Source organism: Arvicanthis niloticus, chromosome 10, assembly GCF_011762505.2.
Source record: "Arvicanthis niloticus isolate mArvNil1 chromosome 10, mArvNil1.pat.X, whole genome shotgun sequence".
NCBI classification, from domain to species: domain Eukaryota; kingdom Metazoa; phylum Chordata; class Mammalia; order Rodentia; family Muridae; genus Arvicanthis; species Arvicanthis niloticus.
Genome location: NC_047667.1, coordinates 43,081,782 through 43,096,352, shown reverse-complemented (window position 1 = coordinate 43,096,352; position 14,571 = coordinate 43,081,782). Strand labels below are relative to the sequence as shown.

The 14,571-nt window shown below is 42.3% G+C and overlaps 2 protein-coding genes across 8 annotated transcripts in view; one reads left to right on the top strand and one right to left on the bottom strand.

Annotated features, from left to right (window-relative positions):
• The window catches only part of LOC117716576 (torsin-1A-interacting protein 2-like), a 29,564-nt gene extending 21,778 nt beyond the window's left edge, over positions 1-7,786 (bottom strand). For 2 of the 6 annotated variants that reach the window (XM_076941379.1, XM_034513649.2), the window contains exons 1-2: positions 2,007-2,139; positions 1,875-1,934 (exon numbers count right to left, since the gene is read on the bottom strand). The gene's annotated coding sequence lies outside the window, so the exon portion shown is untranslated. Of the gene's footprint in view, positions 1-1,874; positions 1,935-2,006; positions 2,152-7,644 lie in introns of those variants that run through there. The other 4 variants (XM_076941376.1, XM_076941380.1, XM_076941378.1 and 1 more) reach the window with 4 other exon arrangements.
• The window catches only part of Tor1aip1 (torsin 1A interacting protein 1), a 30,314-nt gene continuing 22,820 nt past the window's right edge, over positions 7,078-14,571 (top strand). Inside the window, exons 1-4 of one of the 2 annotated variants that reach the window (XM_034513648.1) lie at positions 7,078-7,816; positions 9,783-9,857; positions 11,787-11,846; positions 12,740-12,784. In XM_034513648.1, coding sequence (XP_034369539.1) covers positions 7,333-7,816; positions 9,783-9,857; positions 11,787-11,846; positions 12,740-12,784 — 664 coding nt within the window. In that variant the 5' untranslated portion in view covers positions 7,078-7,332. Of the gene's footprint in view, positions 7,817-8,713; positions 8,869-9,782; positions 9,858-11,786; positions 11,847-12,739; positions 12,785-14,571 lie in introns of those variants that run through there. The other variant, XM_076941381.1, reaches the window with a different exon arrangement.

Genomic DNA, 14,571 nt, shown 5'->3' with positions numbered 1-14,571 from the left:
ACCTTCAGAAGGCAAAAGCTAACATTTTAAGTTTGGTTTTGTCAAGTCCTAAAGCAGAGTTGCTAAAAAGCAACACAATTTGATCTGTAGAAGTTATGAAATTACAGATGAACTTTCTTCATTTCTATCTGGGCTACCAAAATCATGTTCTATATATAATCTTTCTAATATTTTATACAGAAAAAAAAACCAATTAGTAATTGCTGTTTTTACTTCTGTACTTAAAATGATTTCATTAAATATTTCAAATGACCCTACAACTCTCCACTCAGTAGTTATCTGCCAAAGTCCCATGATCCTCAGGCCAGCAGCTGGGGGGGGGGGGGGAAGGACACTGACAGTACAGGAAGTCTATCAGTTGTAACTCCAAAGTCCACGGACTTAATCACTGTTCAAGATACCCTTATAGACAAACGCTTGTCTTACTGCACAAAATTTATGATAAAATATGAGAACTATGCTGAAAAACCATCTGTAGGTCAATTTACAAGGGGTGCTGGGGATTCAGAACCACAGTCGGTGTAGGCTGCAGAAAGCCAAGCGTGTGCGCTTTTCATCGCGGCCTTGGTGTTTAATAGGAAAGTAAAGGCAAACAATTGCCTTTTGGGAAATTTTAATTCCTTGAAATGGTTTAAAATAACTATCTGCAGGATAAAATGCACAACTGTGACAGCCAATCTCGGGGGCACAGCTCTCTAATCCTACTATTTAGGAGGCAGAGGCTTGTGGTCTCTGAGTCCATGTTAAATTGGCCTAACTGGGTGGGGTCCAGGTAAGCCAGGGATATATAACACCAAGATCCTACCTCAGAAAATAAACTAAGAAACCCCACAAAACAAGCAGACAAACCAAAAACCCTACTCCACTTCTAAAGTACCAGCTACATTCTGGTTACTTGTTTATTACAGAAGCTCTAGGTGTCGTATCTCTACCTTAGGAGGGAAACTTGATTTAAAAAAAAAAAAGCTTAAATGAGTCAGCTAAGGTCACGTGGTGACTGCAACAAACCTTGTCATCTAGCCCTGGACTCTGCAGCATCCAGATCAATCAACACTACTTAAGGGCCTCAAAAGTTTTCATAAAGAACCTCAGGTTGTTTTGTTTAAACTATCCCAATCCAAAAGGCTTCCTAGAACATTTTTATTTTTAGTTTGTCTACTACAAAGTTCTTAAATCATTTTCTATTTGCAAAGGAATTATGCAGTATGAAAAACTGGTAGTTATGGGTCCCTGCTGTAACCTTTACAAAACAACAACACCCTTTTATACATTTAAATAACCGATTTTTAAACCTAAGGACAGGCAATCGGGGTGTGGTAGCACAAGCCTTTGATCCCAACTCTCCAGAGGCAGATGCGGGTGGATCTCTTGAGTTCCAGGCCAGTCAGGGCCACAAACAGAAACCCTATCTTTAAGGGGAGGAAAAAAAGATTGGTAACACAAACAAAACTGGCATATTTAGTTAGAAAAGTTAACTCATCCCTGGATAAAGTAGAGACTCTACAGATTTTGTTCAAAGAAAAGTTATTTTTTTTTTAAAGCTAGGTATGAAACACAGTTAAGTACATAAATAGGTAAGCAAAATAATTACGGGTTTCAAAGTTTGTCCCTTTCAGCATTATTAGTAACTGAAAAACTTAACTGTTCTATCTTTTAAGAATTAGAAGATTACTGGAATCCTTACGAAGCGAGATAACAGAAATAGACTCCTACAGTAAGAATTCTCGTTTACATTTCAAAACTTTTATGTAATTTTACCTCTCATCTGAAGTCCGTATCAAAAATCTACTCTCACCGTGTTTCGTTTTATGCTTAAAAGATTCCAGGTATATTTTCAACACCCTCCCGGAAATTACAGACCCATCCCAACCTACCTCGATTTCTGTTTGTGCCGTAGGGGAGGTGGGGGTGGGGAGGGATCCTTTCTCAAAGACCTTTTGAAAGGAGAAAATAGTAGTTCAGACACTAAAATATATCAAAGTTGTGTTTTCGTTTTGCTTACTTACAATTTCCAGCCAGGTTTTAAAACACGGGACAGTCAGGATCAGCGGCGCAACTCGGCTGTTCCTCCTGCTCCACAGCGCTGGTCTGCAACCCCCAGCCGCCACGGCAGAATGTCGCCAGTACCGCCCACGTGACGTGAGCTCCGCAGGGAGGAGCCCGCGGAATGCTGGGATAGGTAGTCCCTTGGCCCCACCTCCCCTAGCTCCTCCCACTAGACTTCCTAGAACCTTAGTGCAAGTCGTCCAGCCACAGCCCACACGGCTTCTCAAGTGACTGTAAACAGGCTGCAAGACTCTGACCACCTCGTCCCTTAAAATAACCTGAAATTCAAAGCTTAGAAAACCCACGAGGGCAGTAAAGTAAAAGACAGTAACTGAAGATAGTGGCAAGCACCACTCAGACACGACTTTGAACCCAGCCTCTTATCCTAACTAGAGGCTATCTTCAAACTGATTGCTTAACCTAAAGCTCAGTTTGCGCGTGGGGCAGCGGGGACAAGGCTTCATACTCACATGAAGTTGTTGTGAGTGCCTAAGTAGCATGTCTGCTAACAGGTGATAATAGACTAATAACCAAAAATAGCTGTTATTCTGGGGTTTGGTGGTACACCCTTTAATCCCAGCACTCAGAAGGCACAGGTAGATGTATCTCTGTAAATTTTACTTTATTTTAAGGCAGGATTTAAGTTGACCAGGCTTACCTGGTACTCATTCTAAGCCTCAGACTCAACCTCAGGATCCTCCTTCCTGTGCAGGGATTAGTAGGCCGCTAGGACAAGCTCCAGCTATATTTTATTTTTTACACTGTTTAAATTTTTTTTTCTGTGAGAATAAGCTACTATGCCCTCAGTTTATTTCAAGTATTTTCATCTTTTGGGTTTTAAAAATAAATTTTTAAATTAATTTTGGCTTTTTGAGACAGGGTCTCAACATGTAGCAGCTCTGGCTGGCCTAGAGCTACTGTAGACCAGGCTGCCTCATCTGCCTTCCAAGTGCTAGAACTCAAGGGATCTACAACCTTGTCCACTTTTAAGTTTCATTTGGTTTTGATTTTTGGAGACAGAGTTTTCCATGCAGTCCTGGCTGTCCTGGAACTCACTTTGTAGACCAGTGTGGCCTTGTGCTCACAGAGATCTGCTCCTGACTGCTGGGATTAAAGGATTGTACCACTACGTATAGTGTAGACAATACTGGGGCTAAGACCCACAATTTGGTGCTTGCTAGGCAAGCATTCTGTCAACTGAACTACATTCCAAGCATTTCCTCCTTTCCTTATTAAAATTAATAATTTTGTCCTTTGCTACAAAAGCCGTAATTCCCATAGTATTTCCTCGTCCAATCAGAAACATGATTGTGCAGCCAGGCACTGGCAGCACAGGCCTTTAACCCCAGAACTCAGGAGGCAGGGCCAGAGGGGCAGAGGGGCAGAGAGAGAGACAGAGAGGCAGAGAGAGAGGCAGAGAGAGAGGCAGAGAGGCAGAGAGGCAGAGAGGCAGAGAGGCAGAGAGGCAGAGAGGCAGAGAGGCAGAGAGGCAGAGAGGCAGAGAGGCAGAGAGGCAGAGAGGCAGAGAGGCAGAGAGGCAGAGAGGCAGAGAGGCAGAGAGGCAGAGAGGCAGAGAGGCAGAGAGGCAGAGAGGCAGAGAGGCAGAGAGGCAGAGAGGCAGAGAGGCAGAGAGGCAGAGAGGCAGAGAGGCAGAGAGGCAGAGGCAGGCAAATCTCTGAGGTTAGCCTGGTTTACAGAACCAAGGCTACACAGAGGAACCCTATTTCCAAAAAACAAAAGAGGAAAAAAAGTGATTATGCACAATAGACCAATTCTCTTTTTAAAAATATATTTTATTTGTATGTGTATACATACATGCACCTATGGGAGTTAATGTGAACCATGTTCTTGGAGTTTAAGGCAGCCAGTGGCAGGCATCAGATCACCTACAGTTGAGATTACAAGCTATTGTGAGGCGCCATGTGGGTGCTGGAGACAATAAGAACACTAAGTACTCTTAAGACATAGGCAATCTCTCTCCAGCCACCCTCCATACTCTTTCAATAATTAAAAAGATATTTTTAAATGTTTTGCCAGGCATGGTGAGAGTGACTTATATCTGTAATCCTAGCACTTGGGAGGTTGGAGCAAGAGAACCTGGAGTTCTAGGCCAACCCCAGTTATATGGTGAGCTCTAGGCCAGTCTGCTCTACATTAGTCCCTGTTTGGAGAAAGCCCTCCCCAATAACATACTTTCATTTAAAATAGCTAAAGAGCACTGACTGTTCTTACAGAGGGTGGAGATTTGATTCTCAGCACACACATGATGGCTAACAACTGTCTGTAACTCCAATTCCAGGATCAAATGCCCTCCTCTGGCCTCCATTGGCACCAGGCACATACTTGGTACACAGACAGACATGCAGGCAAAACACCTATACACAATTTTCTGTTTAATTTAAAAATTGCTTAATTTAGAGAGCCAATATAAAGAGCACAGGATTTCTAGATATAACTTTGTTAGATACACATACCAGTTAATACCAGTCAGTCATCTCTTTTTAAGATTTATTTATTTTATGTATATGACCACATTGTAATTGTCTTCAGACACACCAGAAACAGGGCATCAGATCACATTATAGATGGTTGTGAGCCACCATGTGGTTGCTGGGAACTGAACTCAGGACCTCTGAAAGAGCAGTCAGTGCTCTAACTACTGAACCATCTCTCCAGCCCATCAGTCAGTAATTTCAATTCAATTTTATTTTTTGTGTATCTGTCTTCTCTAACATATGGGAAAGTTTCTAAGTAAAACTTCTCATTTTCTACATTTCTCTAATTCCCAAAGAAACTGTTTTAAGTTCAAAGCTCAGATCGCCCTACTTATGGCCTGGAAAAATCTTATAATACTGGAAATGAATCTAGTGTCTATAATATTACCTCTTTTAGTATACAAAGCTGGCCCAAAAGAGGTTGGAAAACACCTGCAGCAGAATATCTGGTTTGACAAGAATCTGGCTTTAACTCATAGTAATCCAAGTTTGGTTTTTGCAAAGTTGCTAGGTGTGGGTGATAGCTGCCAGAGTTAAGATGACACATTCCTATGACCTAGGCAACAGGGAAAATCCTAAGCAAATCTATGTTAATGCTGAAGTTAACTGCCTCTAAACTTTAACATCCTTATTAATTTTTCTTTGAAAAAGCCATTCATAAAACTACATTATAAGTACTTTTAATTACAAAATATATGCCAATTATCCAATAATCTTTGTAACCTCTCATTTTCTCTGATTGTCCAATTACACATAGAACCTCTTTACTTTCTTTTTCAGTGTATCCTTCAAACCAGAGTTTTACAAGCCAACACCCAGGTCTTTAGTCATCTGTTGCACACACTGCATTATGAGTTTAGAATATAAACACTATAAAATTTATATCCTTTCATTGCTGTACATTTATTAAATCTTTTTGTGACTGTTAATTGTATAAATAGGCACTTTACAAGGAAAGCATTACTGGGAAAGACACAAGCCAGACATTACCAAATATCAGTTCTTTTTAGCATTTTGTAGAAAAAAGTCTCACAAATATTTCAGGCTACCATGAATGAGTATCATTTTCATTTTTCCTTTAAAAGTTTTTTAAAGAAGTGGGACCAAGTGTGGTGGCCCACACCTTTAATCCTAGCATTTGGGGAGCAGAGGCAAATGGACCTCTGTGAGCCTGAGGCCAGTCTGGTCTACAGTTCCAGGATAGGTAGATATATATATATATATATATATCATACTACCCTCCCCCCCTGCCCTGTCTCTCGTCTCTCTCTCTCTCTCTCTCTCTCTCTCTCTCTCTCTCTCTCTCTCTCTCTCTCTCTCACACACACACACACACACACACACACACACACACACACACACACACACACGAAGAGGGCAGCTGTCTTGTAATGGTTCCTCTAGTTTCTTTGGCTATATTTCTTTGTATTTAATAAACAATGCTAAACAAAGCTCCAAACAGGATATATCCTGCCTGACTTTTGAGTTATCTAATTCTGTGTTGCTAACAAAATTTATGGACTATTAGTGAAAATTGCAGTACCTGGGAATTTGTCTAAGTTTGGGTAACAATTTAAGGTCACTATTTAAAATATTGGTAAAGGCAGATACTTCAAATTTTTTTCAAAATCATTGTTACGTGACTTCCAAATAAAAACTTAAAATCGACTCTTTTAGGGTTGGGGTATAGCTTATTGGTAAACCACCTACCCAGTAAGCTTGAGATTCTAGATTCAGTCCCCAGTATTTGTGGGAGTGTGTGTGTGTATTCATTTATATCATACAAAGTCTTCCAGGAGTAACTCAAGACTTTACAAGTAAACCAACCTTTCTTCTTCAGTTTGTCTAAATTTTGTTACACACATGTAAATATGGTATACAGAGCTGAAGGTTTTGATCACGTTTTCGTATTCTGTAAATGCAGAAACTCTAAACGAAATGCAGAAATACCATATCCAGAATCGAAGTAAAAGATGGCTCTCAAAATTACAGTGCCATCTTTAATCAGGCACCTGTTCATTTCATACTGTGTCTAAGGCAGCATTCAGCCTTCCCAACAGTGTTGCTGAAGCAGAACTTTCACGTACAAGTTCAGGAATAAGGTTGTCATGGCTACGATTCAAAAATGGAAATCCATCTCAAGAGTACAACTAAACACGATTTTAAAGGGCCCACAGGTGAATTAAAATTTCAAAATGGGTAAAAGCAGTTTCATAAAGGTGCTTGAAACTATAATTTTCGCCATAAGATGACATGCAAAATTCTCTCTCTGATCATTTCTCCTCCCAGGGACATTTGAAAAGGAGTGGCCAAGTAGCAGGGAAGCTGCGCAACAGCTTGGGATCAAGGACTGAAACCTGCCCTTTCCCAAAGCCTGTGGGAGCCACGACCAGCGCCTCCTGTGGTGGGCAACTGGCCATCAGCAGCTTGGCACGGACCACTTGCCCGGCCACCTCCTGGTCGCCCCCACCTTCCCCTCCCTCAAGGCCAAGGACAGAGACGTCCTCCTCCCCCTTCTCCTCCTCTTTGGTGCTTCCAGCCAGGAGGCGGGAGTGACCCACAGCAGCTGATCCAGCTTGGGCACTGCCTCTCCCACAGCCCTTAGGACACACCATGGGCCCAGAGGCTGGTTTGTGGCACACCAGCGAGGACGCAGGCGGCGGCCCTGGCGACTCTCAACTGCCTCCCTGACCACAGCGACAACCTCGCCGAAGCCATCGTCACCACCTACAGAGGAATTCAACCGCGGCAAACTCATCCCCACCACCGACTACCAGCTACGTAAACAACTATGGCGGGAGAGAGGTGGCAGGCCGAGGGGCTGGGAGAAGGATGGGCCATCTACGTCACACCCAGAGCCCCCATCCGGGAGGGAAGGCAGAGACTCGCCCCTCAAAATGGCGACGGCAGTGACGCGCCTGCGTACGGAACTCATCCGTCGCGCCAAGGACGACGGGAAGTGAGGTTTTCAGAAGAACCGCCAGAAGTGTACGGCGACTTCCAGTCCCGGGCGGCCAAAGAAAGGTCTCCGGGGAGGAGACGAACCCCGCCAGAAAAGTTCCGGCCGGATTCTGCGAAAGAGGAAGTGAGAGAAAGCACTTACAATCTTCGGTCTCGACAACGGAGGCAGCAGGGGCCCCAGGAAGCCGAAGAGATGAAGACGCGGAGGTCTACTCGTCTTGAGCAGTACTCACAGCAGCCGCAGCCGCAGCCGTCTCCGGCTACGAGCGGGCGAGGGCTACAGGACTCTCAGTCCTCAAGCGAGGACCGCGGAGGTAACAGTCTCAGCTGCCAGCTCGGGAGCGCGCGCGCGATGGCGGGCACGGGCGCACGCGGCGGGAGGCGCGCCCCCGTGGAGGCCGGCCCTGCCGGGGTAGTGGTGATTCTGCGGCCCTTTGGGCACGCACTCCCGGGTTGAGTCCACTCGGACCCTCAAAAGGGAAGGACGCGCTGAGCCGCGCGGAAGGATGGTAGTGCTAAGTGACCCGAGCGTAGGCGGGGAGCTCTGCTCATTGCTGAGCATCAGTTTGGGATGTCTAGGTCTCCTCTTTCTGTAGGCTTTTGCTAGAGGTCGGCGACTAAGCCATTGTCGGAGCCCCAAATTACTCTGCGCTCGGTTTCATTTCCGTCCCCTCTGAGGTTTCTACTGAAGCCACTTCCATTTCCTTTTTTTTTTTTTTTTAAATCTCGGGGGCCCCCAAGTCCCCAGCTGAAAATCCTGGTTTTAAGTTAACTTTACAGTCGATTTCTTTTTTTCACCAAGATTGGGAAAACGAGATATTTTCTAGGCGGATGCTAGGAGGAATAGCCAGCTTTAATGAATTGGTTGGTGACATTACTCCAAATATACAGTCTGATCTTTGCAAGACTTTCCCCCAGATTGAAGGCCATCACTGTAACCTTAAGTAGCTAACCAAATCAAGGCTGACAAAGTACCGAAACAAAACCACGTTCTGTTTATTAAGGAAAGCTTCTACATGAAGTCCCAAATGCCAACAGGGTGTGTACTGTAGTTTTAGTTAAGTCACAGATGAATCAAATTTCTTTAAACTATCCTCCCATTCCCTGCTCTCGAACATAACAGAGTCACAGGTGGTTTCCAGTAAGCCCCATGTAATTATGACGTAAAATTCTGAGGGTTAGAGTCACAGTGGGATGACCTAGGTAATAATGTAGACATCTGATGTGTCTAAAAAGGAGTGGATTTTCAGCTTAGAGCATAGTAAAGGGCTTGAAAATTTACCTACTTGCCCTTCAAATCCTGACACACTTGAAGATCTGTTGGTTTTGGAAACTTCACACTAGAGATGTGCACATTCTTTCGGATGTAACGAGACAGTTTATTTGCTCATACATGTCAATAGTATTTCTTTTATGATGGCAAACTTGAAAAAAAGGAACCTGTCATGCATGTATGCCTGGTCGAAATTTAGATACTTAGATATCTAAATTCTGTCTCAGAACCTGAGGCAGTGTTTGCAAATGGAAGTCAATGTAATTGTGTTACCTTTTTTTTTTGGGGGGGGGGGGGGTTCGAGACAGGGTTTCTCTGTGTAGCCTTGGCTGTCCTGGAACTCACTCTGTAGACCAGGCTGGCCTCCAACTCAGAAATCCGCCTGCCTCTGCCTCCCAAGTGCTGGGATTAAAGGCATGCGCCACCACCGCCCGGCATTTGTGTTATCTTTTATAATGTGTTATATAGTGTTATCTTTTTAAAATGTACCTTTTAGTACATTTTTTAGAGGATTTAAACATTCTTTTACCTGCTGAGTCCACACCAATTTTTGAATCTTGAACCTACCTTTTTAACTTTCTAAAGTAACATTTTGTTGTAAAGCAACACTTTGGTGGTTTATATTTTGTTTTACTTATGTGTGTGTGCAGCTGCATGTGTCTGTGTGAGTATATGCACATTTGTATACAGGTACCCTTGGAAGCCAGAAGGTGGTGTTGGGTCCCTTGGAGCTGAAGGCTACAGAATATTGTAAGCCTTTTGGACTGGTATGCTGGGATACTCAAAGTCCTTGGAAAGAGCAGCAAATGCTCTTAAACACTGAACCCTCTCCAGGCCTCATAGTACTGTATCTTAATAAGATTTTTAACTAGTTTAATTCCCTAGTTTTTAACCTAGAGAAATTGAGTACTTGTATAGTTTATGGATTACTATTAAATATGTATACTCTGTGCCATGATCTCTCCCAGGTCATCTAACTTGAATTTTATCTTTTGTCGGTGCTATAGAGGATGAACCTTCTTCCCAACCTGTTACAAGCCAAACAGCCTCAAAGAAAACTGTTAGAACACCAGAGACTTCAGGTAAGAATAATTTGTTTTTTTTGGTTTTCTCTTTTACTGCCAAAGACTCAAGAATCACAACTCAAGCTGGGCGTGGTGGTGCATGACTTTAATCCCAGCACATGGGAGGCAGAGTCAGGCAGATCTCTGTGAGTTCAAGGCCAGCCTGGTCTACAAAGAGAGTTCCAGAATAGCCAGGGCTGTTACACAGAGAAATGGTATCTGGAAAAACATCAATCAATCAATCAATCAATCAATCACAAGAGTTTTGTGAGTCTTATCATTTCACTAAGTTGAGCCATACTTCCTAGGATAGAAAAGGGTATGGCTACTTTGTTAATCTTCAGAACCTTGCAGGGAGTATTCTGTCCCCTTAATAGATGAGAAAACTGAAGCTCAGAGTATCTAAGACTCTTCTAAGATCACATGATACATGAGTAAATTAACATTCAGGCTCAGGTTTGTCTTTTTTGAAACCTATTCATTTTCCCCAAATGTTCACTTTCAGTCAAGTCATAGTTCATAGTATCAAATGATTATGTCACAAGTGCCTTTTGCTAGGCTGTTTCTGCATGGTAAAACCCTGGCACAGTGAGTTTCAGTTCTGTCAGCTTAGTGCTGTGTTTCTGTGAATCCAGGGTATCAGTCATAAGGTGGGTCAACATCATTGCTTCTTGTACCACCTAGAAGAGAACAGATTTCCTGCCAGTTTCCTGGTAATTTATGTTACGATGCCATAATTATATAGTATATGACTTCAGAGATGTTTAAAATGTAGTAAAAATTATCTTAGAATCACTGTAACAGAGAAACAAGATATTTTTATTAGTTCCCCAAAGTTTGTTTTGTGTGTGTGTCTGTGCTTTGTGTGTAGGTGCCACTGAACACTTTTGGAGGTCAGAGGAAAACCTTGTGAAGTACATTCTTCTCTGTCCTTACATGATTTGTGGGTATTGAACTCCAATTGTCAGACTTGGCAGCAAGTACCTTTACCCACTGAGTCATCCCGTTGGCCTGAGAAAATGAATTTTTATACATAATATTCTTGACTAAAACCAGCATGTTTAAATGGCTTTATTAAAAACCCTATAGCTTTGAACTCAGAGCATCTGAAACGAAGCATGGCTGGCATTAGTATTTCATTTAAAGCTAGTCTTTCCATTGGACATATACAAGATTAAATAGTTGAAGAGCATATGTTAACTTTTAGTAAGTTGACTCTAAAAATATATCACAAATTTTGTGTGATAGCACATGTCTATGATCCTGGCACTTGAGAAGCCAAGGCAGAAGGGTTCCTCCAATCTAAGGCCTGCATGTGCTGTGAAATCAGACAAGGCTCAAAAACAGAAAACAAAAAACAAAAAAAGCAAAGTTAAACTTCACCACACATGGAAGAGATAATCAAATTGATGCTACAGTGTATATTTTGGTCCCCACCCCACCCTGCTTTAGCATGCTGAGAATCCAACCCAGGGCTTAGTACAGACTGGAGAGGAGAAGCTACATCTCTAGTCCCACAGTTTGGTTGTTAATAGTTTTGGGTTTGGGGGGCCAGGGCCTCACATAGTCTTAAGCTGATATTCAACCCCACTGTGTGGTAGAGGATAACCTAACATCAAACTCCTGATCCTCCTACCTCTGCCTCCCATAATACACCATCATGACTTGCTTGAATAATGTAGAAGTATTTTATTTACTATTCATTGTCTTTTGTACAATAAGGTCTACTGTGAAAAAATTCAGGTTTCTTCAAGACCATATATTCTGTATACCAGATAATTAATTCACTCTAGTTTACTGTTGTTAGTAGTTCACAAGAAGCTGTCCCTTAGCGAAAATTTGCCTTTAGTTTTCAACCATAATCAAAGTTTGGGAAACTTTCCCGACCAGATGAGGATGATTACATAGTAAATCTTATATTTCACATATTTTTTCTTTCTATACCAGTGATGAGTGAAGACCCTATAAGTAACTTATGCAGACCCCCATTAAGAAGCCCAAGACCTGGTAAGAGATTGTGTTGATTTAACTCTTTCTTATAAATACAGTGTGTGTTCTAGAGGAGACGTGTATTCATATGACTCAAAGCCTAGCTAGGCAAGGTGGTGCACACTTGTAATAACTGGAGACAGGAGGATGGATTGGGAGACTGTGGTCATCTTGGCTACACAGGGAGTTTAATGCCAGCCTGAGCTGCGTGAGATTAGTAAGTCTTTCTGCATCTGTTGTTCTGTCCACCTTGTTCACGTCAGGAGCGACCAGTGTCAGCTTATTCTCCAGAGATAGTTATTGCACCTGCATCAGTGCTGAGGCTTGAGCCCAGAGACTTGCACACACTAGGCAAGCTTTCTACCAGAGCTGTATCTACTGCCCAGCTCTCTTTTTAAAACATGAATCTTGGGTCAGTGAATATTGTGGACCTCCTTTTGTTTCCATTTCATTTTTCACACGTATCAAGTCTTTCCATACTGGCGTATGTGTAAAAAGGCTTCACCTTGTTTTTAAAAGGTTATTTCTTTCATGGTGCTACAGAGCTTCTATCCATGCATGATTCTTTCAAATTAAGGTCAGTGGCTTTTTAGTTTTCTCAGTATATTATTAATTAGAAAAACAAATAAAAGACAAAGACTTGTGGCATGGAGCTATATAATGTGCCTCGGCAACATTAACTTTGGACTAAAACTTTGGAAGTCTTTAAGTCAGTTTCATAACTGTGACAGGAAGCAAGTGAGCTAATCTGTGCAGTCTCCTTCACTTTGCTTTCTGTCTGCCGGTCCTTTCCAGTCTGTGCTGCACCTCAGCTGCTCCCTTCACCATGGTAAGATCTCCAAGAGCTGCAGTAAGGAACATGATCCTTTGCCTTTTCCGTTCTAATTGTTGTCTTGCTGTCTCTCTTACAGATTCAACATACCAAACAAACGGAAATGCTACAATGAATGAAAGAGGTTTGTCTTTAATCTTAGAGGTTTTTATGGAGGATTCTTAGCAGCAAAATGCGTGTGTGTGTGTGTGTGTGTGTGTGTGTGTGTGTGTGTGTGTTTATGGTTGGCTTGAGAATTTTACTTTGTTCATTATCTCAGCTTATGGGTCAGTGTCCCTGGAATGAGGGCCCACTGTAGTTAATTAGATTTTATTCTGTCTAAAATTGTCTTATTACTTGAATTCATGTGAGAATGCATAATAATAAAGTACTTCTGTGTTGTTCTAAGGATTCAACCATGGCCTGACACATGCTTGTCAAGCATTCTGTCACTTGATGTAGATCATGAGGTTTCAAGATCTGGTTTTAGGGATCTAGGGGGTGTGGTTCGTGCTTACTTTGCATACCTGAAATGTGGAGTTCAAATTCCCAGCACCTACATAAAAGACAGGCGTGGTCTCAGTGCCTGTAACCCCCACTGGTGGGTACTGGAGACAGGTAGATCTGGATGCTCCCTGGCTAACCAGCCTAGCTGAAATGACAAATTCAGGTTTAGGAGGAAATCTTGTCTAATGGGAATAAGGCTGAGAACAATGCAAAGACATGCGTTCTCTTTCTCTGGTCTCCACGTGCATGTGGATGGCTGCACAGGCCTGTACACACATATGCAAATGAGGAAAAAATAGAGCAATAAATCTGTAGCTTTAACTGGGCCCATTTGTTCCTGCTCAAGTCTCAGTGCTTGAAAGGTAAAGGCAAGGGGACCAGGAGATCAAAGCCATCTTAGCTTTACGTAAACCTGTGTTGGATGTGGTTGAAATTTGTTTTAAATTTTAAGACAAAAATGTTTTAATTTTTCTTTATAGGTACATAGTTACAACTTTCTCTATTAAACTTATTTTTACCTAGGCCTGGATACTAAGAACTTTACAGTATTTACTTTATCAGATATGCTTTTACTTACAAGAGTTTCTTTTTTGATTTTCTGGGGTAGGGGTTGTTTGTTGAGACAGTTGTATGTAGCCCAGACTAGCATCAAGAGCACTGTGTAGCTGAGAATGACTGTGAATCCATGATCTTCCTAATTCCACTTTCTAAGTCTAGGATTACAGACTTGCCACCATGCCTAACTTCCATGTGAGTTTCTTAAATTCTCTAGTCTCTCTTTAGCATGGGGACGTGACTGTAATCTTAGCACTTGGGGGTGGGGAGGGGCAGTGTGAAACAGGATTGCCACAAATTCACAACCAGTCTGAGCTACATTAGAATTCTAGGCCAGCAGCTTGGACTAAGTAAGACTGTCTTTAAAAAGAAAGGAAGGAAGCTGAATAATAAGGAAGTGACATCAAAGCAGGAAGTCTTTACTTCTATCAGCAGAGTAGATGCTGTGGATTTGTCATGTTTTTTGTCTTATGTTTTTTTTTTTAAGACTTAATTATTTTTATTTTATGCATATGAGTGTTTGCCAGCATGTATGGACAGATGTCTGGTGCACATGGAAGTCAGAAGAGCCCATCAGCTCTCCTGGAACTAGTTACTTGTGGTTGTGAGTCACCATATAGGAACTGGGAACTGAACCAGGCCCTCTAAAAGAGCAGCCAGTTTTCTTAACCACTGAGCTGTCTCTTTAGCCCAGGCTGTATATTGTAGTTTCCATTAAAAAGATGAAAATGAGCCAGGCACACACCTATAGTCTGATCACTTCATAGGCTCGATACAGAAGGACCAGAGTAGGTGTGCAACAAGGCCCTGTGACCCTGTCTCCAAAGATAGATAGATAGATAGATAGATAGATAGATAGATAGATAGATA